This window comes from Magnolia sinica, chromosome 6 (assembly GCF_029962835.1).
Source record: "Magnolia sinica isolate HGM2019 chromosome 6, MsV1, whole genome shotgun sequence".
Lineage (NCBI taxonomy): Eukaryota > Viridiplantae > Streptophyta > Magnoliopsida > Magnoliales > Magnoliaceae > Magnolia > Magnolia sinica.
Window position 1 is genome coordinate 21,341,679 of NC_080578.1, and position 21,300 is coordinate 21,362,978.

The 21,300-nt window shown below is 39.1% G+C and overlaps 1 protein-coding gene across 3 annotated transcripts; it reads right to left on the minus strand.

The window, feature by feature from the left end:
- Nucleotides 1-3,340: 3,340 nt before the first annotated feature.
- LOC131248501 (F-box protein At4g00755-like) lies at nt 3,341-15,898 on the minus strand. Of its 3 annotated transcripts, none has more exons than XM_058248804.1 (5): nt 15,278-15,898; nt 13,769-14,179; nt 13,484-13,662; nt 12,306-12,424; nt 3,341-4,240 (listed from the first exon to the last, which is right to left on the minus strand). In XM_058248804.1, exons 1-5 carry the CDS (start codon nt 15,402-15,404, stop codon nt 4,060-4,062), a joined length of 1,017 nt encoding a protein of 338 aa, XP_058104787.1. In that variant the 5' UTR covers nt 15,405-15,898; the 3' UTR covers nt 3,341-4,059. The 3 variants fall into 3 exon arrangements, with proteins under 3 accessions (XP_058104787.1, XP_058104789.1, XP_058104788.1); XM_058248806.1 differs by having other exon boundaries at nt 4,108-4,247; XM_058248805.1 differs by lacking the exon at nt 3,341-4,240 and adding an exon at nt 4,913-11,997.
- Nucleotides 15,899-21,300: the final 5,402 nt, after the last annotated feature.

The following is a 21,300-nucleotide window of genomic DNA, read 5'->3' on the forward strand; positions in this document are numbered from 1 at the left end:
TGAACTTAGGGGTCTTAATCACTCCACCTATTTTTCGGTATCCCAATTCGAATTTGAAGTTTATAATATATGCAACGTGACTTCAAAAAATCTTCTCCTCCATTAATTCTATGATCGATTTAAAAAATATCTAATTAAAATTCTTCAAAACTTACTCACAAATCCCATGCCATGCTCTCAAAAGCTTTCATGGGTTCATGTGGATGCAAGAATAAGGATAAAATGCGCTAATTTACTTGTCTAAGACTTGAGAAATAAGAACAAAATTATGAATGAATTTACATCACAAACACATATAGATAATGATCAACATAGTACACTATTTGTATATAGGATGAAGGGACGTGCACACATCAACAAAGGGCCAGGGTTTTGGGATCCTTTAGTGTCCATAAAATAGTCCACAATTGGATAGAGTTTAGGGTTGATCTTAAGATCTAATTTTATACGATGTTAGTGATCAATCATGGTCCACTTGAAGGTATGTTTATAGACTTTATTCTTCAGTCTAATTTCAGATTTATTTTGTAGCCACCAAGACTCTAAAACTTCAAACACTTATAAAAATTTGCATTCACAACCTAGTTGGTACATTGCGGTTGAAAAGCATACAAGAAGGGATTTATAAGTCCATGGAATGCCAAACAAATAGATAGATTTAGGCCTCCACAACGCATATGGGCCCCGCATGCTGCTCTATTTTTGTGTAGATTAGGTCCCACATGTTGATTAGGTAAAGGGACCAGATTGGGCCATTAGCAGGTCAGATTTGGTTTTGGAATAGGTGCATGGGCCCACCACATGGCCCAACACGTTGATCAAATCAAGGCCCCATTTGGGCGACAGGTCTAACTTAGGACAGTCTGTGTGTGTCCAAACCAGGTTCAAAAGTGGTCCGAATTTAAGGTATAAAATAAAGTCCAGATTGGATTAACTGACATATCATAGTAATGATTGGCGCCCCACACGCTGTACTAATTGTGGGCCCCACACGCTGTCCTTTTTTTATTATTGATTTTGGGCCCCTAAAGACGGACGGTTTGGGTGCTTGTTGGGACCCACTTACTGGGCTGATTTGTGGGCTAAATTGGCTCCTCTCTTTGGACAGTTAGTGGTTCAAGTTGGTCCCCACACGCTGGACTTTTTAATGGTCCAGATGGCTCCAAATGTTGGACCATTTAAGAGTCCAGATTGGGTCCACATGCTGTACCATTTAAGGGTCCAGATTGGGTGCTCCTTGGGCGTCAGTTTGAAGGTCCCAAATTGACGATTTTATACATCCAAACATTGAAACTGGATAAATTTGAAGGTCATTCCGCTATCCAATTTGGGTGATAATTTTCAAATTACAAAGTGAACAGCTGCTGGACGTCCATGAGTGGCCAATTCTGACAATTTTGCAATAGTTGATTTAATGGCTTAAAGTGGGCCAGTTCAATGCCTCAACAAAGGGTTCATTTTAGATAGTTTTGAAACATTCAAGCTGTGTCCCAATCGGATTGTTCAACTTGACAGATTCAAGCACTTATATATTCCCATATATATATAAAACCACAATCCGAATGGGCTGTTTTGGGCAAGATGTTACATTCATCTGATGGAAAGGAGCAACGTGCATCAGAGTAAATTTGGAAGCATTTTTTAAAACAGGATCTGCGTGTTCACCATTAAGCAAGAGCTCCCTTGTTGAAAATATTATGTAAAAATCATGGAGCACTTTCCACATTCTGTGTTAACAAATATCCTTAGTGCTAAGGGTGTCAACAGGCCACGCTTGGGATAGGCATCAGCCCGAATTTTGAACTGTTTAATGACAAACCGGTCCTATTCAAAATTTCGAATTTTCAGGCCTCGGCTCAGCCCATTGATACCCCTACTTAATGCAGAGCACTTTCAGAGTTCTGCATTACGGAAATTTTTTTCTAGTGTTAAGACACAGGCCCTTATTTGCTGAATAAGAAGAAACCAAGATCAGCTACTTGTGACATACATAGCTTATCTAAAGTAAGCTATGATCCAAACACCCAAACACCCCCAACGTATGCCCCCCTGTCAAGAGAGGGGCCCTGTGCCTAGATGTGAGAGGGAGAGATGTTTAAAGGGCAGCATTACGGGGTTTGCTTTAAAAGGAAAAGAGAGGAGGTTAAGGAGAGGGGATTGGGAGTGGAAAACTATATGGAAGTTTCCTCTGAGAGCTCGGTGCACATGCGGGGTGTGTGCACGTGTTGTGTGGGTGTGGCGTATAGTGTGGGTGTGTGTAATAAGAGGATAACATATACACAATGGCGATACATAAATTTCTTGTTGCAAGGTGTGTGTGGTCACAATTACAACATAAAGGGTGTTGATTATGATCAAAATTGCTCATCTATGTACATTTTCAGTTGAAATCTATATTTATTTATCGGATTGTAAGATAAATGATTTGAAAGATTGATTTAATGGATGAAAGAATGTATAGCATAGTTGGATAAGCAATTGAATGGGTAGATTGATAAATGAACTGATGAATGATCCAATAATGTGATGAATAACTAAATGAATAATCAAATTTCATGAATGATGCATGATCATGTTAACTGGTAAATGGATGAATGCTTGGATGCCTAGATCTATAGATATACGTCTAGTATATGCACGGTTAGATGTCATGATTAATTGATGGATCAATGTGTAGAAAAGGATGTTTTTATAATTTAACAGATGGGTGAATGAATGGATGCCTAGATGAAAAAAACAAATGAACCGTTCAGATCTTTTCCAAAAAAAAAAATATAATTCTAACCCTAAAATTTAATAGGGTCATCACATGAGGTGGGCTCAATTTGTAGCACAAGCAAATTCTAGCCAGGCTGAGGATGGATGATAGATAAGAATCATTCAAGTAGGTCCAACCATGAATAGGAGAGTGGAAAGGTATGAGTTCCAACAACCAATCCTAGGCATTCAAAACTATGCACAGATATAATAACAGAATGATCAACACGTTTAAATTCACATGACCCAACTGACAGACTACAATTTCACTTGTGGTTCTCATATCTATAAGGCACAATTTATGCCATTTTAGTAAATGATTACACCCAGTAACTCATATCAGATCCACAAACATTTAATCCATTTCGATTGGTCCATTGATAGGCCACTTCGTGGATGGTCTAATGCTCAGAAATTGCAGTCCGGCATTATCAGTTACTATAAACTTCTTTTCACCATCCAAAAATATCCCGCCATCGGATGCTTAATGAGGCGTACTATGGAACATCCAAGAGGCAGTCTACTGTCTACTGAATCTGAATGAAAAAGCAAATAAAATCTCCACATAAACTTGCAAAGTATATATGAGCTATGAACTTTACTTAAATCTGGACTAGCTTACATGTTCGGTAAAAACTCCCTAGGGTTGCTTAATACAACACTCTCTGGGGCAGACAGGCTAATTGAGTAAAAAATGAAAAAGCCGCCCAAGTAGTTATAACTTGTTCCGTCCATCACAGAATATTCTCCTTACTATTTAGGAAATACTAATTCCAGATGCCCCATCTTCAAGCGCCATTTACAGGCACGCCGCACGTGCCAGGTGGCGCATGCAGGACCCGTGATGTTCGTTGGGTTTGTCCTCTTAGCGAATGTTCCTAGGCTGGAAAATCTCAATGGCCCATTTATCAGGTGACCACCTATGTGGCTATGTACGAAGAAATGGACAATTAAAGGAGTGATGCCTGCCAGCATCTATGTTCAACATGCATGTGGCTCACTTGATGAATGCGCCAACTTGATTTTAAAGACAGGAAACATGCACTGAGGAAACTGTCCGATGAATATCCTGGATCCTGCACACACGTGATGTCGTCTCACATGGCATGTTTGTGTTTGGCACATGAAGATGGGGAATCCAGCATTGGCGGTCTCTTTACAGAGAGCTCCAATAGCAGAGAACACTGACTAGCAGTAGACAGCACTTAGAAGCATTACACAACATGTTATAGGATTCACCATAATCAGAAAAGAAAGGGGGAAAAAAAAAAAAACCAATTGCATCCCAAGCAACGGCAACAGCTAAATTCCGAAGGAACGTACGCCTAAGGTCCTCAACTGCCTGATTCTCGCCTTGAAAGATTGCCAACCGGAGGATCCAGAATCCTTATCTTCCAGTCTCAGGGTGTAGTTACCCAGAAAGTCAAGGATATCAACGTTGAATCCTGATACCGGCCGTCCGATGACTTGAACATGGCACACACTACAATATGCAAGGAAGGAAAACATGAGGAATAAATGTTCAGTTGTATGGATTAGAGTCTTTAGTTGGATTACACTTCTCTAGCTATGAGGACTGATCAACTACAACTGGCTGTAGATCTTTACAAGCATCTACCCTTAGATATGATATTTTCAAGGGAAAAAAGTAGAAATAAAAAATCTGAAAGCATTAAAGAATTGGTTGTACAGTACTCCTGCTTGTAGGTGATCAGTTCTAAGATATCTGATTAACAGTAGGGCCACGTCCTACCTACTTGCATTGACTCTACAGAGGCAGGATAGAGTATGGCCACTTCCTATAACTGTCTGATCTTGCCAGTGATAAGATCTGAAAAGAGAACACTTTGCTTTCTTTTTGAGTTATCTAACCAATCATTTCCCACAACAACAACAAAAAAAAAAAGGAAAGAAAAAGAAAAAGAAAAATGATCCTTTCAACTTTAAAGTTTCCAATCAAATCCACTGTAGATGTCCACAAGAAACACTCAAATGCATACAAGCTCCATTTCTTCTTCTTCTTCTTGAACTTCTACAAAGTCATCCTAAATCTAAAATAGGAACTTAAACATTCTACACAACCAGAAAACAACAGATTATGGGGCTGCAGGCTATGATTATGGGAGCAAAATAAATTGTTTTCTGCAGGTTTTGATTGTTTGTCTTTTTTCCCCCTTAGGCAGATAACTGAAAATGCATTAAGCTGGAAGAGGAAAAGAATCTTGAGATCTTGATGACCTATATAATATTCTTGAGGATGATCTTGGATTGGAATCCATCCGAGGACCCCACCTTGATTTTGCACCTACTGGTTATTATCTAAAAAATCCATATTCCTAGATAGATTGTGTCCAAATAATACATTCCCAGGGAGACACCACGTCACTGGTTCTATATCCTTAAAACCAAATCGGTACCCCCACTTCGGCAATGGTGTACACTACTTTGATATTGATTAATGCAAGATGTACTATCTGAAAGCATGTGTGCTCAAATGCATCTTGAAGGTTGTACTTGAGTCTACAATATCGTTTGATTAAAACCGATGAAGTCCATCATGGATATTGCATCAGCTCTTATGCATTTAGTTAAACCAATGATACAAAAGAGAGAGGATCCGAGGTCCTCGTCTATGAAAATTGTGTTCAGAACTAACATGTGCTTGGGCTAGCACAAGTGTAAGGTTGTCAATTTTTTTTATTTTTTATTTTTGAGAGAGAAGGGCATGTTATTGAAAAGGCGCTGGGATGGTGCCCAAAAGCTTACAACCCATTCGAGCAAAATGCAAGACATGATCTTTCAAAGAAGCATTACAAGAAGCCCATTTGGCTACAAAAGATTTCACCCTACAAACAACAAAATGAACATCATTCCGAATATTGTTGAAGTGTCTCCCATTCCTTTCCCCCCAAACTGGTCAAAGGGCCACTAATATCGCCAACAACCCATTCCACGTAATGACCCTGATTTTCATGAACCACTTGAGACCTTGACTATAACAAATTAATATTTGATTTTCCGTTATTAATAAAAACCGAGCACTTAGCTCAGTTAGTAAAAACACTCTCGGTGGAGTGATAGGTCAATGGGTCGATTCCCCACACGACGGGAATTATATTTTTTGCCAAAATCCACAAAAACCCTAGTGAAATCTTCTAGAATAAGGGCTCTCACTCTATCTAAAGGGGAGATCTGCATAAAATTCATGCAGAAAACCCTAAACCTAAGAGCAGTCGAGATAGACAAGGAAGCCCCGCAAAAGGAGAGCCTCCACCAGGTAAGATTTCACATTCTTGTTCTTATTTTCTGTAAATCCCTACTAGAAAAACATTGGATTCAACCAATGGACGTAGAGAGTTCACCTTGCATCCATCGTCTCAATCCAAGGTAGGAGTTTTGATCAATAGAAGACGGTTTCGAACAAGTTTCTGTAACAAGGGAGATCGACTTTGAGAAAATCGGCCGTGTCAGTCTAGGAGATTTGAATTAAAGAATCCTAAAGCCATATCATGTTAGGACCTCGAATTCTAGAGTGATCCGGCTGAAGAATTCTCACAAAAATTTGTGAAGTTGTATAATCTATAATAGCTTTTGTCGAAAACAATTTTCAACTATCGATTGTAGATGCCAAATATTCGGATCTAAGCAATCCTTTGGTTCTCCGAATTCGACTATGAGAGAACACCATTGGATAGGTTGGACCCAAATTCTATAATCAATGAAATTCATCAAAACTAAGGAAGAAGAAGAAAAACCCTAAAATCATCGGAAAACCGGACTGTGTAACTGAACCTATCCAACTTCGGTTGATCGATTGAAGTTGGTGTTCAATCGATCGAAGTAGGTCGATTTTTGTCCAGCAACCAAAATTTAAAATTCGTAACCTGGTTCAACTAATCGAACTAGAGGTTTGTTGATCGAAGGGATCCTCGAGCGATCTCGATCGATCGAACTCATTCGATCGAGAACGACCAAATTGGTCCAACGAGCAAACTGATTTAATCTGACCATGCTCGATCGGTCGATGGGCAAAATTTGATTGATCGAAGGTGGACAAAAGTGTCCAGAGACTTAAAAAGTTAATTCGGAATTTTCATCGATCCTGGTTGATCGATCAAGGGTTATTGAGCAGGCTCGATTGATCGATTACATCGATCGACAGTCCTTGTTGTTTTCCAAATTTCAAGTTTAGAATTTATGTTTGGTCATCGTGCTTAGATCAAGGGTGGATCCCACTTGTTAGAATGTTATGATTGAATTTGAGTATGCTAAATCATTTTAATGGGGCTTTGAAGCATAATTATATAAAGCGTTCAATTGATTGAAGGATTAGACCTACCTCGAATTGGTGCGTGAATCCCAACGTGTTCTCATACATGTACGGTTAAGATGGATGATGTGGATGTTATGCTTGATATGACTGTGATGTTTGCTATAATTGCCATGAATGATATGATTATCGTATTACCATGTAATCATGGCAAGTTAATTCTTGATATATGTTTCCAACTGAATATGTGAACATGTACGTCATTACAAGCATGAATTTATTGTTTCCTCTCGTACTGGGAGATGTATATGTGACTGTGTATGCCAACGCATAGACATGGAGCATGCATCACATGCATCCATAGCGCTCCTGTGCTAATTCCTAGAGGCCCGCTCTAGATGACTAAATGCACACCCCGTGCCTTGGATTCCTGGGGGATCTCCCTGGATGGTTCTGTCTGGTAAATTCGTTGCCAGAAGCCACGTAAGTGGAAGCCTACTCATGGAGTAGATGAATGTATTACCCATGCCTACCTAGGTGGATGTCTATAGGGTACAAGTTACTCATGCCTATCTAGGTGGATGTCTAACAGGTACAATTACAGGTTGACAAATATCCAACATAAGCAAGTGGACGATCATCCTACTTGACATGCATACCATGACATCTCTATATTCATGCTCATATGTTTGTACTATTTTATATTGTGTTATGCATGAACCATGTTGGGTTCACTCACTCACCTGGCCAGCTAACATTGTGGATTAAACAATCGTATAGAGATGAATGACGCATAACGACTCAATCAGGTGCAGGAATATGAGGTCGGGTTGGTGGATGAAACTCGGGATCAATGGTCATACTTGATGCAAGACGAGCTCGTTGCATTAGACAAATTAAAGGATTTTTGAGATTTATATTAGAAAGTTTAGTTTTCTTTCATGTTAACTATTTGATTTGAATCATGTTTATAGTTATAACCTTGTTAGACAATGATTGATTATTTAGTGGAATAAAGTCCCAAATGGGTAGACTTAAGATTTTTATTTATTTATTTATTTATTTATTTTTTTTATTATTATTATTTTTTTTTGGGGGGGGGGGGATTTATCTTACGAATGTGAATGTTTTGAATGAAGTATTGTTAGATGGAGTAGGATGGTTAAATGTGTGAATGTTGATGTGATGACAATCTATGATACATATAATTGTGCCTCTTAACAATCGTATGATGGATGAATTTATGTACTCTTAGTGTTCGAGTCATGGAACGTAACTCGAATATGAGAGTGCACACTTTGTATCTGAAGTGTGGGGCGTAACATTCCACCTGCTAAACTCCATGGTCTACCTCCAATAAACACTCCACCGAAGCGGGCATGGACCACGACAACTTGAAGGAAGAAAAAATAAAATCCCAAATCCCTTTTTTTCTTTTTTTCCTTTTGGTTTAGCTTGTTAGTACACACCCCATTGTTAGCACACCCCACTTGGGAATCGATACCAAGACCTCAATGTTGAAACAAGGTTATCATCACTCGGTCTACCACTTGCGTAATGGATTGGTGTGTGAATCCCAAATCCCTTGAGTAAAGGGATAGTGGATGAAAAGATGATCAATTGTTTCTGCATTACCCATACACAAGACGCAAATGTTCGGGATCACCATTCTTTTATGAAGGTTATCAATGGTCAAGACCCTCTTTCTCCCCAAAAGTCACACAAAAGCTGCCAATTTTGGAGGAGCCTTATATTGTCATAGCACAGTCATTAAGTTTGCCAAAGTACAATTGATAGTGCAAGAAGAAAGAAGCAACCGAGAATCAACCTGAGCATTCCTTACACCATACCAAACTATTGAGCTCCCAACAAGGATCTCCATCTCCCCCTCGTTCACCCCAATCCCCCAACATTTCACACCTAGCAATATTTACCTTTAAGCCTGAAACTGCTTCATAACAAGTAGTCGAGTACCATACGAAGCCTATCCACTATTTTCGGGTCCGCATCACAAAATACAAGAGTGTTGTCTGCAAATTGAAGATGAGAGATGGGGAACTGTTCCTATCTACCTTGACGCTGCTAAGAAGACCCAACTATTGCCCTTACGTCAACATTTTGCCCAAAGCTTCTAATACAACAAAAAGCAAAACCGAGGATAATGGATCTCCCTGCCTCACACCTCTCAAGCTTTAAAAAAAGCCCTTCGCCGACCATTGACAAGAATCGAAAATATTGTAGATTGAATATATTCCCTCATCCACCTTTTCCATTTCTCACCACACCCAATCCTGCCCAACATGTAATCCAAAAAGGACTAATCGACGTGGGTCGTAGGCCGTTTTAATATCCATCTTACACATCAAACCTTAGGAGCCCTCCCCAGATCTTGAATCTATGCACTCGTAAGCCATAAGAGCACAATAAAAAATCTTTCTTCCCAGCACAAATGCGCATTGATTATCCGAAATAACACTGCCCAACACCGATCTGAATCTGGAGGCGAGGACCTTTGTAAGGATTTTATAGAGGGTCCCCAATTAAGCTAATGGGTCTAAATTCCTTAGTGTTTTCTTCCCCTGAGACCTTTGGAATGATTGCAATAAAGGACACACTAATATTTGTCGACAAACGGCCCTTCCCTCTCCAAACTCAAAAAGGAAGCCCATCAAGAGACTCTAACTATGTCCCAAAATGCCTGGAAGAATGCTATAGGAAAGTCATCCTTACCTAGAAAATCAACTGCATACTTCACCTCCTCATCTAAAAATGGACACTCCAAGTTATCCGCCTACTCTAGTGACATCATGTAGAAGTCAAGATATCTATCCTCAAACTATCTTAATCTTCCTTGGATAGGATTCTTTGTAAAAAATCACCATAACCTCACATAATTCCTCCTTCCCAACTCTCCTACCATCCACTACCAAACTAGAGACTTTGCTGCTACTAGCCCTAACACTAGCAATGCTATGGAAAAACTTTGTATTCTTATCCCTCTCCTCCAACCAAACCACTCTAGATTGTGGACGCCATTGAATTTCTTCCTCTTTTAACCGGTTACGATATTCTGGCGTTAGCTTAGATTGCACCCCTTTTTCTTCCTCTGATAACTTAGAACTTTCTTCTTTATTGTCTGACTCTTGAATACCCGTTAAAATATTTCCCATTTCGATCTCCCATCCACCCAACACCTCTTTCTTCCAGTTATTGCTTAAATCCAACAAATCCCTCCACATCAATCAAACCCCACCAAAGTTTAACTCTAGGAATCCTTCCACCAACCATGCCAATTTGAACCTAAACAGCTGAAGCCCCAATTTTCATCTTCTACTTCAAGAACGATAAGGGGGTGTTCAGAAACTAGCTTCGGCAACTTGTGCTGACCCACCAAAGGAAACCGATCAACCCACCTTTGAGGCACAAAAAATCTATCAATCTTGGTCATAATCTGCCTCTCCTGACCATTGGACCACATGAAGTTCACCAAACCCATGTGAAAGGTTGTTAGTGACTTGAAAATTGCTAAAGTAGCATTGGCCTTGTCTTGGGCAACTTGAGTTGTGGACTTACATTTAAGAACATGAGTGGACACAACATCAGAAGTTGGCACATTGAATAATTGATTGTGGGAGGAAAGCCCCTGAGTCCCATTGTGGGAGCATACACCTCCAAGCATCGCATCTAAATGTCCTTAGGCTTGAGCTTGAGGACTAATCATGGAAACTTTATTATCTCCTTGAGTGGCTTTGATACATGTTGTGATTCTTACAACCCAAAATGACGACGCATGTGGTTGGGTCACTTAAGTGGAAATGTGTTCCCCATGATAGTCCAATTAGAAATCCAGACCATAAGTTCTTGTTGTATAGACAATTTCATCATGGAAGACTATATGGATTGATGACCCAGTTAGTCATGAGCTCATGTAGTCTTTTAAGTCAAAAGGATTTTGGTTAAAAAGATCTTTATAAAAGAAAACAATGTTTTTATGCGTTTTAGTACATGAGTTTTCTTTTTGTAGTCACTTATAAAAAATCCAACAGTGGATCTTCAAGATCATCAAGTGGGATCCACGTTTTGGAGCCCGGGCCTACATGATGATAGGGTGATGATAACATAGAAGGATGTAGGATGGTGTATGCGATAAGGATTCAAGTTCATAAGCATGAAAACTTTCTTTTGTCCAAGTGATTGGTGATGGCCCACATGCACTTAAGAGAAAATGACCATTGGCTCAAACCCATATAGAACTCTATATATATGTGATGACCCCAAGGATCCCACTACAAGGCTTGGACATGCCAGCTCTCTCTTCTCTTGCTTTCTCTCTCCCTTGAGTTGGGGTTAGAGCTTTTTAAGAAAGAGTAACCATAGGGTTCATCTCCTAGAGGTGTAAGGTCCTGAGAAATTGTGGTGATCCATCCCTTGGAGGTTAGAACTTTTGATCAAAGGGTTGTGGCTTGAAGACAAAAGCTTGGAGCTTGTGGCAAATCTTCACCTTCTTTCTAAGGCATGCTTCCAACTTTAACTCGTTTGTTTTGAATCTCATATGCTGTGTTTTCTTCTTCTTCTTCTTCTTCTTCTTCTTTTTTTGTTTTGTTTTGTTTTGTTTTGTTTTTTGTTTTTTTTGCATGCCTTGTTTTAGTGTTTGCATCCAATCCATCATGCGTGTGGATGCATGGTATATGGCTTTAAATCCCAACACTTGTGTCTTTTGGTGTATAAAAAAGGTGAGTCAAGACTCAAAATACATTCAAACATCCCCAGAAGGGGGGGCAAGAATTATGATTTTCCATTGAAATATGCATCAGATATATTACGGGTAGGCTGAAATGCTCTCAATATTAAGTTGGGGCAGATAATGCAAGAAACCGACATTCAACATAATGTAGTTCTAGTTTTCGCAACTTCTGCAAATGCTTGGTGGAACGGTTTGATCAAGGTGGGGCGGATATGCTGTAGGAAGGCTGAAAACCACATGCATCAGATATGTTACAGGTAATCTGAAATGCTCTCAATATTAAGTTGGGAAAGATAATGCAAGAAAACCACATGCAACATAATGTAGTTCTAGTTTTCACAACTTCTCCAAATACTTGGTGGAACGGTTTGATTATCCCTTCCACCATAATATCAGTATGAAGAATCTCAGGTATTATATGCAATATTTCCATTCTTTGAGATTTTTTGTGAATTTGAGCATGCATCTAAAGACTAAAACAATGATATTGCATTTTAATTATGCAAAAAGCGGCAAGTTTTAAGAGTTACTAACCATATATAATATAAACCATCCATTTCTTGTTTCTGAATCCGACCCAACAGCTCAATCCGCAGGATTCCACCAATGCATAAAACAGGCTGTGGGAGCTTGAATGTCTGCAAGCAATTCTCCTGTTCAAATAAATAAATAAATAAGAAAGAAATCATTCAAGCAACTATGAACTTGAAGAAGCTAAAATGTTAAGTACAATATAACTTTCACTGACATTTCATCTGGGAACTACACAACATTAATTTGGCAAGAAAAGGCTATTAGCATGTGTCTTTCTGACATTTCAATTCTCAACCATTTAATATTAGGGACAGAAATTTATGTTGCCTGAGGATGACTGTCACTCCATATGACTGCAGCCAATCGGGAGATTCTATAATGACAATGAAGGTCTTATAGGATCCTCGATCTGAGGCTTTCAACAATATGCTTGGGTTTTCAGTTCTAGCAATTGCGGCACAAGGTTGGTAATCCAGACTCCACTATTCCAGACCACCAATGTTTTCCATCCAGGCATGTATGGACCTTGCTATGCTAACATGATTTTCTGACTCAGCGACTCAGACCCACTTGTGTCATGATTTGGATGAGTCAGTCCGAGTCAGCCTCTACTCTCAATACCGACTCATGGTGCCAAACCAGATCAAACTTGACTGAGTTCAAGTCATAAGAAATAATCAATGTCCCATGGTGGAAGATCCCAGCCACCAATCTCCAAAAATGTTCAGTTGAATGTGGACTATTGCTAAATCAATCTTCTTTCTACTTGTAGACAACAAACCGAAAGACTAGGATTGTTTTATCTAGGAGATTTTTGGGTGATGGTCAAACCACAATGGGACCTTACAGAACAATGGTCTGGATTACCAAACTGTGGGCCCCACTTGTCAAATTGAAAACCTAAGCATACTATGCAAAAGCATGGGCAGAGGATCCTATACTTCCTATTGACAAAGACCACTTTACACAGAACATGCCATTAATCTGTGGTTTTACATAAAGAAAACACAAGCAAACACATATTTGTTGTTTAAACAACAGCTCCAACTTGGCACTGCAAGACCAGTGGAGCCAATCATTGAGCTATATACTAGACAACTGGAAATGTTTGGGCCTGTTTGACAAATATCATTGAAAAAAGAGAGAGAAAAACTTCTTCTTCCAATACTCAGCCTTACCTGTACCATTGGGAATTCTGGTGAAACATATGTCCAAATGTAGTTGTTATCAGGAGATTTCTGATCATCCACAGAGTCATTCGCGATAGGGCTTTTCATGTCCAGTGGTGACTTGGAATGGCCCATCCTAAACCGTACAGCCTTTGCCGAATATATAGGATGGCCATACTGAAAAAAGGCTGAATAACGAAAACAAAAGGAAAGATTTGACAGTTAGTAGGAATAAAAAAAAGGCTTGGGAAAGCATGAAACATGTAATGTTTGGATGGAAATATCAGGAATAACCTTCGAATGGCTGTATCTTGATTTCATTAACAACACATAGCTTAGACTTCAGCTTATATGTCAGTGTCTCAGGCAAATTGGGATCATCTTTTCCTTCACTTGACCAATAAGAAGGCCTCCCCTTCACTTCATTGCTTGGTTCCAGTGTATGAGCGATGCTCTCCTCTGGATAATTATCAGTGCTGGAAGCACTAATTGCCTTCTGAATGCAATCCCTCTTTGTTCTGCGAGAGGCGAGACTTTGAGCTAAACGGGCATATACTCTATGGTCTCTTTCCAGACCCTCCCATTCCACAGAATTGCTAGATCTGATAGGTGCTTTCAGGTTCCTTTCTTCAATAACACTTTTGAAACATAATACTTCTGGAAACATTCGTATGCACAGTTTCTTACAGAAACCATTTTCAATCGCTGCATTACATTTCAACATGTCATTTAGGAATGCGACAAGTAACCATTGCACAAGAATACAACTATCATGCCAATCATGCGAGAAAGTAGCAATAATCCTCAATCAATGGTGACAATCTAGAGTAAGGTTTTGACTAAATAAGGAGACTTTGTTAACTCGATCTTCATTTTCTTTTCAATGTAAAAGTAAGGTTCAGAAAAGGCATAAATGGTGTAGTTAAACATTTGGTAAGGGCATAACTTAGGACATAGGGGCCAATCATGGTTTTAAATATCCAATCTGTATCGCCCCCTTCATGGTATTGACATAGGCCATGAGAAGAATAATTTGCAATATTTGGGATTTCTTGTCTCAATTCATCATCATCATCATCTGAGCCCCACATCCCACACATGGACACTCCACACGTGTGTACAAGAAATGGACCACTTTCCCTTTTTAAGCCCATCACTACTTTTCTTTTCTTTCAAATCTCTAGGTTGGGAAATTTCCTGTTTTCTTTCATATCTTTATATTAGGCAAAAAAAAAAAAATAATTCTTATTTAAATATTTTCTTATTTAGGCACTTTCCTAATTACAATGCTTTATTATTTAGGTAGTTTCCTATTTTCTCATATATTGGCTAGCTAGGAATTCTATCTTTAGATTCCATAGCTTTTATTACAGATTGTAAGGACTGATTATAAATAAGGCCTATGGCCTATGGAATAAGACAAGTTGGATGATATTCTCTTTTATGAAATTCTATTATTTTCTCTATGGTAGCTATTGGAGGGGGGGGGGGGTGTGAAGTGATCTCTAGTTCAAGACTAGAGGACTGTTGAGCTTGCTTGCAGTCTTGTATACATGACCTCTAGTATTCAGCTATAGGATTGTTGCGTCTTTTTCCATAATCTCTTTCTTCTCTCATTGATCTATTGGCTTCCCCTTTTGGGGTTTGTATTACCTATCCAATCACCACCAAATGAAAACACTAACATCTAATCAATAACTACTCTATGCAATCACATATAAAACTAATTATATCAACAGATGTGGAATTCAACATTTTTTTTTTCGTATTTTTTAATAATTCATTGAATAAAGAAGAGCTCACTGAATTGGCGCCAGAAGCGTGAGACGGAAGTCATGTGGACGAGATCCGATGGATCGTCTATATACGTCAGCACTTTAATCGAAATATCAGGTCCCAGATAATCCAAGAAATCGCTGCAATTCTCCATTTCGGGCAAACTTGCGTTCTTTCCGCTCAAAACCCAACTGGCACTGGAACAAGAACCAAACCCAAAATCCCAAAAATCCCAACACCAGAAGGAAAAAAATAAAATAAAATCAGACAGAATCAAAACCTGAAATTAGCAGCCTCTGTAAAGAAACCATCGAAAACAAGAGATTGGGTCGGTTCTTTTTCTTCGATTTTCTATCACAGTTTGATGTCGTTATCACAGGAAAAAGAAAAATACTAGCTTTTCGATCTACTGAAGTAGTAAGAGTCGAACCCACTTGAAATTTCCAGAAGATTAGAAGTAGAAAAAAAAAACGTTTTCTTTTTAAATTTGCAAAAGCATTCAAACGTTCGAAAAGAAAAACGTCTAAAACTCAGAAGAAAAAGAAGAAAAATGGGAGGAGGAGAAAGGAAGAAATGGGAAAGACGGAGAGTAGATTTGGCGCGACGAACTTAGGAGAAGGAAACGCAGAGAAAAGTGAAAGAACGGAGATTGAAGCATACAAACGCTACCACTCTTTGGGATTTTCGTGCCCTTCGAATTTGGTGCTCTTAGAGAGTACACGCATCCATACACACGCATACGTGCATTCTACACGTGGGAAGAGTCTATTCCAGTCCAAGTCTTCAAATATCGGACCCATGTCATAAGGGTCCTACGATAGATTAAGAATGATCGTTACGACTGTCAGATTGGTGTCCTAAACTTAGACGGCTGGAATAAAAAGTATTTAACGGCCTAGATTCTATGAATGGATTGGTATTTATCTTTAAGTGCTTAAGAATTTTCAATCTATTTTTTATTTTAATATGCTCCATCTGTACTGGGCCCGTGAATTCGGCGTATGGATTATGATTTATTTATTTCACGTGAAACACTAACCTGTTCGCGTATACGCAAAGCCATACTCGCTGACGCGTATGTCAGATAACAGGACATTGACTTCCTGGAGACCGACTCTCTGGGACCCGCCGTAATGTATTTGTTTTATCCACGCCGTTCATACGTTTTTCCGCTCATTTCATCGTAAAATCCTAAATGAGGCATGTCCAAAGCTAAAGTGGACCACACGATGAGAAACGGGCGAACTTTTGCCTACCATTGAAAACAGGACATGGAAGTTTTAGGGCTGTTTGTTTGGTAGTGTGGATACGGAGCCCTGAATTTGAAATACTCTTAATCCAAAAGTAGCTATGGTACATACAGGCGGTTCAAAATTAATTACTAAATCAACTTTAATATTTCTAATTAATGATATATATAGTGTTTGACACATTGGTTGTAATAATTCTGCTGAAATATATGATTTATCCGAAAATGATGAAATTCTAAGTCTTGGATGAGCCACGAGCATAAGATCATGTCCAAGTGACTAACCAACGATTTTAACCATTAATTTATGTAGACAATATTTAGACAACGGTTATCTTCATATTAAAGTAATTAATGCTAATACCATTGGTTATATAATTATTCTTGGATGTCATTAGTGGGCCATGTGCCCAATAGAATAATAATATGGTAACACACATGTTACACATGCAACTATTGGAATGATGTTAGGCGTAATCCAAGCTCTCAAATTTCAAAACCTCGTATTTGAGGAGATTTCAGAGTCCCTTATTCGAAACCTTCCGTTACTTTGTTACTTCATGCTACAAGCAACCAGGGGATATGAAATCCTTCTTGCTCCATGCTACCAAAACAGCCTGGGAATTTAAAACGCCCTCAAATCTCTCAAATCCATGGTGCCTAACAACCCCTTTGATTGAGCTGATACTTGTGATTTCCCTTCAGTCATGTATCCGTTGCTTTATAAATAGTAAATAATAAACAATATGTGGGCTGCAGGAAGGTTTCAACCGTAGGCGTTAATATTCTCATTATTTTCTGTGGAGTGGCCCACTTAAGATATGGATCTGTCTATATTTTTAGTTGATACTCTAAAATTAGCTCTTAAAATGATTGGACGGCTTGGATAAAATATACACATCATGCTGAGCTATAGACCCCTTGACGTGGTCTCCAAGCAATCCGCGTCCCGGATCCTGCTCCTCGAATGTAGCAGCACACAGCACCTGGTGTTACTAACGCTGTTAGATTTTATTTTATTTTTAAAATTTTCAACTCATTTTAAGCCATCAGTCCAAAAGTAGGCCAGACCCAAATCGTAGTGTACCACACCACAATAAACAGCTGTGATGAGTGCTGAAAGTCAGGCGGGTACGGTTTGGTCCAGTTGGTGCTCAACCCCTCAACCTAAGGTTCTTGTACCTCAACCTTAACCCAAGCTTGGGTTGGGAATTCTCAACCCAAGCTCAACCCAAATGGGTTCGATGGAGTTGATCGGTGGATACATATTAATATTTCAATGATTACATTAGTTTATTATATTTTAATATATGTCTTATTTTTTATATTTATAAATTTATTAATTATATATGTAGTTATTTATCGTAAAAAACTTCATTTATTCTAAACAAACAAGCTAAAATATAAGACAACTACTCATTTAAAAGTCATGTTGTATAGCACACGATCTATTTAGGAGAGAGAAATCCAACATTTCTTGTTAGCTTGAGTCATCGAAAATGACATAGACCAATAAAACTCGATAACACCAGAATTTCTTAAGTCTTCAACTAAGATCCACACTCAATTATATTTTATAAGTAACTTATATATTGATCGAGTTTGGGTTAGGTCGAGCAACCCAAGACCTCAACTTGAGCTTGACCCAAGATTTATTGGATTGGTGTTTGTATAGCCGAAGCTTGAGATTGGACTCGATACATCTTGCCCAAGCCTAACCTAATGTCGGGTCGGTCATGGGTTAGTCAGGTTCAACCAGCCTAACTTTCAGCCCTAGTTGTGATTGATCCCTTTATTAAAATCTTCTTGAGACAAGGTAATGTTTATATGCCATCTAGGGGTGCACATCGAACCGGTAGAACCGTGGAACCGAATCGAAACTGTTGGATTGGTTCGGTTTGGTTCGGTTCTAGACAACACCGGTTCCGGTTCTAAAATTTCAAGAACCGTTGGATGTGGATCGGTTTCAGTTTAGGGCCCTGTAGAACCGAACCGAATCGTTGATCCGAACCGTGAACCGAACCGTTGAAATGGGTTTGCACATTCTGATGTAAGCAGATGAATTTCATGTGAGATTTTCAAAATTAGCTTTTTTGGGTTTTGTTTTTGGCGAAATGGCTCTCCAGATTTATGTTTTTGGAGTTGGATTTCATTTGGAATGGTTGATTTTGTTGAGTGGGAATGTTTAAGTGTTGGGACTGGTTGGTGGTGTTGTAGAAGGCGTTTGAAAATGACAATTGGAAGAGAGCATATATCAAAGGATCAAAGGTAGAACCCTATGATAGTTGGCTGCCCACCATTTAAAAATGGTGGTGACTCAAATCTCCTCACTTGTAGAACCCATGCATAGCTATCCAGATCTGATTTTTAGGCTAGAACCGTGGAACCGAACCGTTTTTCACGGTCTAGTTCTGGTTTGGTTCTAGGGTACCAACAATTTGATTCTGGTTTCACCCCAAAACCGGACCGAACCGACCCGTGTGCACCCCTAATGCCATCCAACTTAATTTCAGCTTGATAAGAAACTTCTGTAAAGGTTAAGAACTCTTCCATGAATACTATTTTTTTTGAAAATAAATAGTGTTCATTGAAAAGTTCTTAAATAAAACGCATATATCATGGTGGGCCCACATATCTTTTGGAAGCGAATTAGCTGGTGTAGATACGTGTAGTGGGAAGACGAGCGCCGATGCTCCTTAAGCTCTGTGTTGTACAATGGTTCAAAGGAGATCAAAGTTACCCAGCCCCACAATGATGTATTTATTATATCCCCACCGTCCATCCATTTTTTGAAATTATTTTAGAATATCAGCCAAAAAAATGAATTATATCCAGAGCTCAAATGTACCGCACCAAAATATAGCAGACTCGATAATGATTTTCACTGTTAACAACTTTATACGCCCACCATAATGTTAATTTTCCATCAAATATGTTAATAAGGTCACAAATACATAGACGAAGAGGAAAAATAAATTTCATTTTGATCCGAAACTTCTGTGACCCCAAAAGGGTTTCAATGATAGATGTTCAATCCCCACTGTTTTTTACAGCGTGGTCCATTTGATATTTAGATCGGTCTTATTTTTAGTCTTAAGCCTCAAGACTAGCTCACAAAATGGATGGACGGTTTGGATATAACATATACCTCATGATGTGACCCACAAAACTTGTTGACGTCAATACATCAGCTATATAGCTGGTGTGTGGTACATCAGCCAATCCGTTTACAGATATTTTCCAGTAGCGCATGGTACCACATCGTGCCGTGCCGTGTGCCACGCCATGCAATCTAAATCACTATGGATAAATAGGAGGTAACCGTGCCTCCATGTTTTTTGTTTTTTGTTTTTTTTTTTCCTGGTTATATTAGGCTGACTTAACCAGATCCAAACCATTCATTTGACAGATCTAAGAGCCAATGGTTCATAATCCCAAAATCACACTGTTGGGACAAATCCTAACCATTTAATAGATGGCACCACTAAAGACAGAAATTAGCAATGGTCAGCGAGAAAATTTCCTTTTATTGGATGGTGACTATTGTTCAATCAAAAAAAGTCCTTTTTAATAAAAAAAAATCACGGCCGATCAATGACAATGGCCACATAATACATGGTTCGGATCTTATCAATTTGATTATTATATGAATATACAACAAAATATTCCAGAAAGCACCAAAGTCAAAATCCATGCTACCGAACACTATTTCTAACTTCCAAGGTTTTCACAATCAAAGCTGCCACACAATTAAAAATCCAGGATCATCCACGGTTTGAAATCTAGGTTCCAAGCCCACTTTTAGATGGGGATATGGCCCCAAAATAAGAGGTCGGATTGTTCAATCAATATGAATTTTGGTGGATAAAGTAGTTACAGTGGTACCCAATTTCAATGGTTCAAGATGAATAATGTACGATTTTACTAGTGCCTGTGTATCAAGCATCATGCACCGCCAGAGTATTAAATAACTTCCCCAAGGTTATTATTGCTTATTCATATTGGATATTGACTATTGTGATTAAGCCCCAAGTGAAGTCTAATCTGGAATTAAAGTTTGGGCTAGATTTTTTAGATCTCTACTTGTGCTGGATCCACACAAAAAGTACACGTGGCACTCATGATGTGATCTGAGCGTGCATCACGTGGGCCCTTTGTGGAGAGTCTATAGGTCAGTAATCTGATTGATTGGCTCATCCTAACGGTCGGATAAGAAGACATTTGACAAACTGACTGTTACTTTTTGTCTTTTAGAGTCCATTTGCAGGCACCCATCTAATGGTTAAGATCTCTGGACCCTCTGTGATGAACGGTCCCGATCCTCCCACTAAATCCGCACGTGTGGCTAAGGGCCGTGCGATACACACGCAGGCATTTACAAAATCTGAACCATTCATCAGGTGGGCCCCGACAAGTATGGGCCAGATACCGAGTACCTATCTAACCATTCATCAGGTGGGTCATGAAGGCCCATTAATCTATGACAACGAGCTTAGTTCGACAGGGCCCATTCTATAATACTCATCCAGTACCGTTAAACAAATGGGGAAGTACCAATGCATCTGACCTTTAGGAAGGCAAAAACATAGTCATCCTGTTCAATCACAGCCGCTAAAAATTCGGGCTCCAATCCATGGGTGGGTCTATAGAATCAAGCCCATCAAAGTAAAATGGGCCTGGCTGGTAGGGCCCAGACTCCCAACACTGACCATTTCATTGACTATTTCGTCGCCATCTTCTCAAATTGGATTTCCTCTATTTGATACTCTGCCAGAATATGACGCTTGATACACGGCACTTT

What these genes read in the sequence shown, in the direction of transcription:
- LOC131248501 (XM_058248804.1), bottom strand. Translation starts at nt 15,404, where the DNA reads ATGGAGAATTGCAGCGATTTCTTGGATTATCTGGGACCTGATATTTCG. An exon ending in ACGCTTCTGGCGCCAATTCA is followed by an intron (nt 14,180 to 15,277) that starts GTGAGCTCTTCT and finishes AATGTAATGCAG; the next exon opens with CGATTGAAAATGGTTTCTGT. An exon ending in GATGGTTTATATTATATATG is followed by an intron (nt 4,241 to 12,305) that starts GTTAGTAACTCT and finishes TGCATATTGTAG; the next exon opens with TGTGTGCCATGTTCAAGTCA.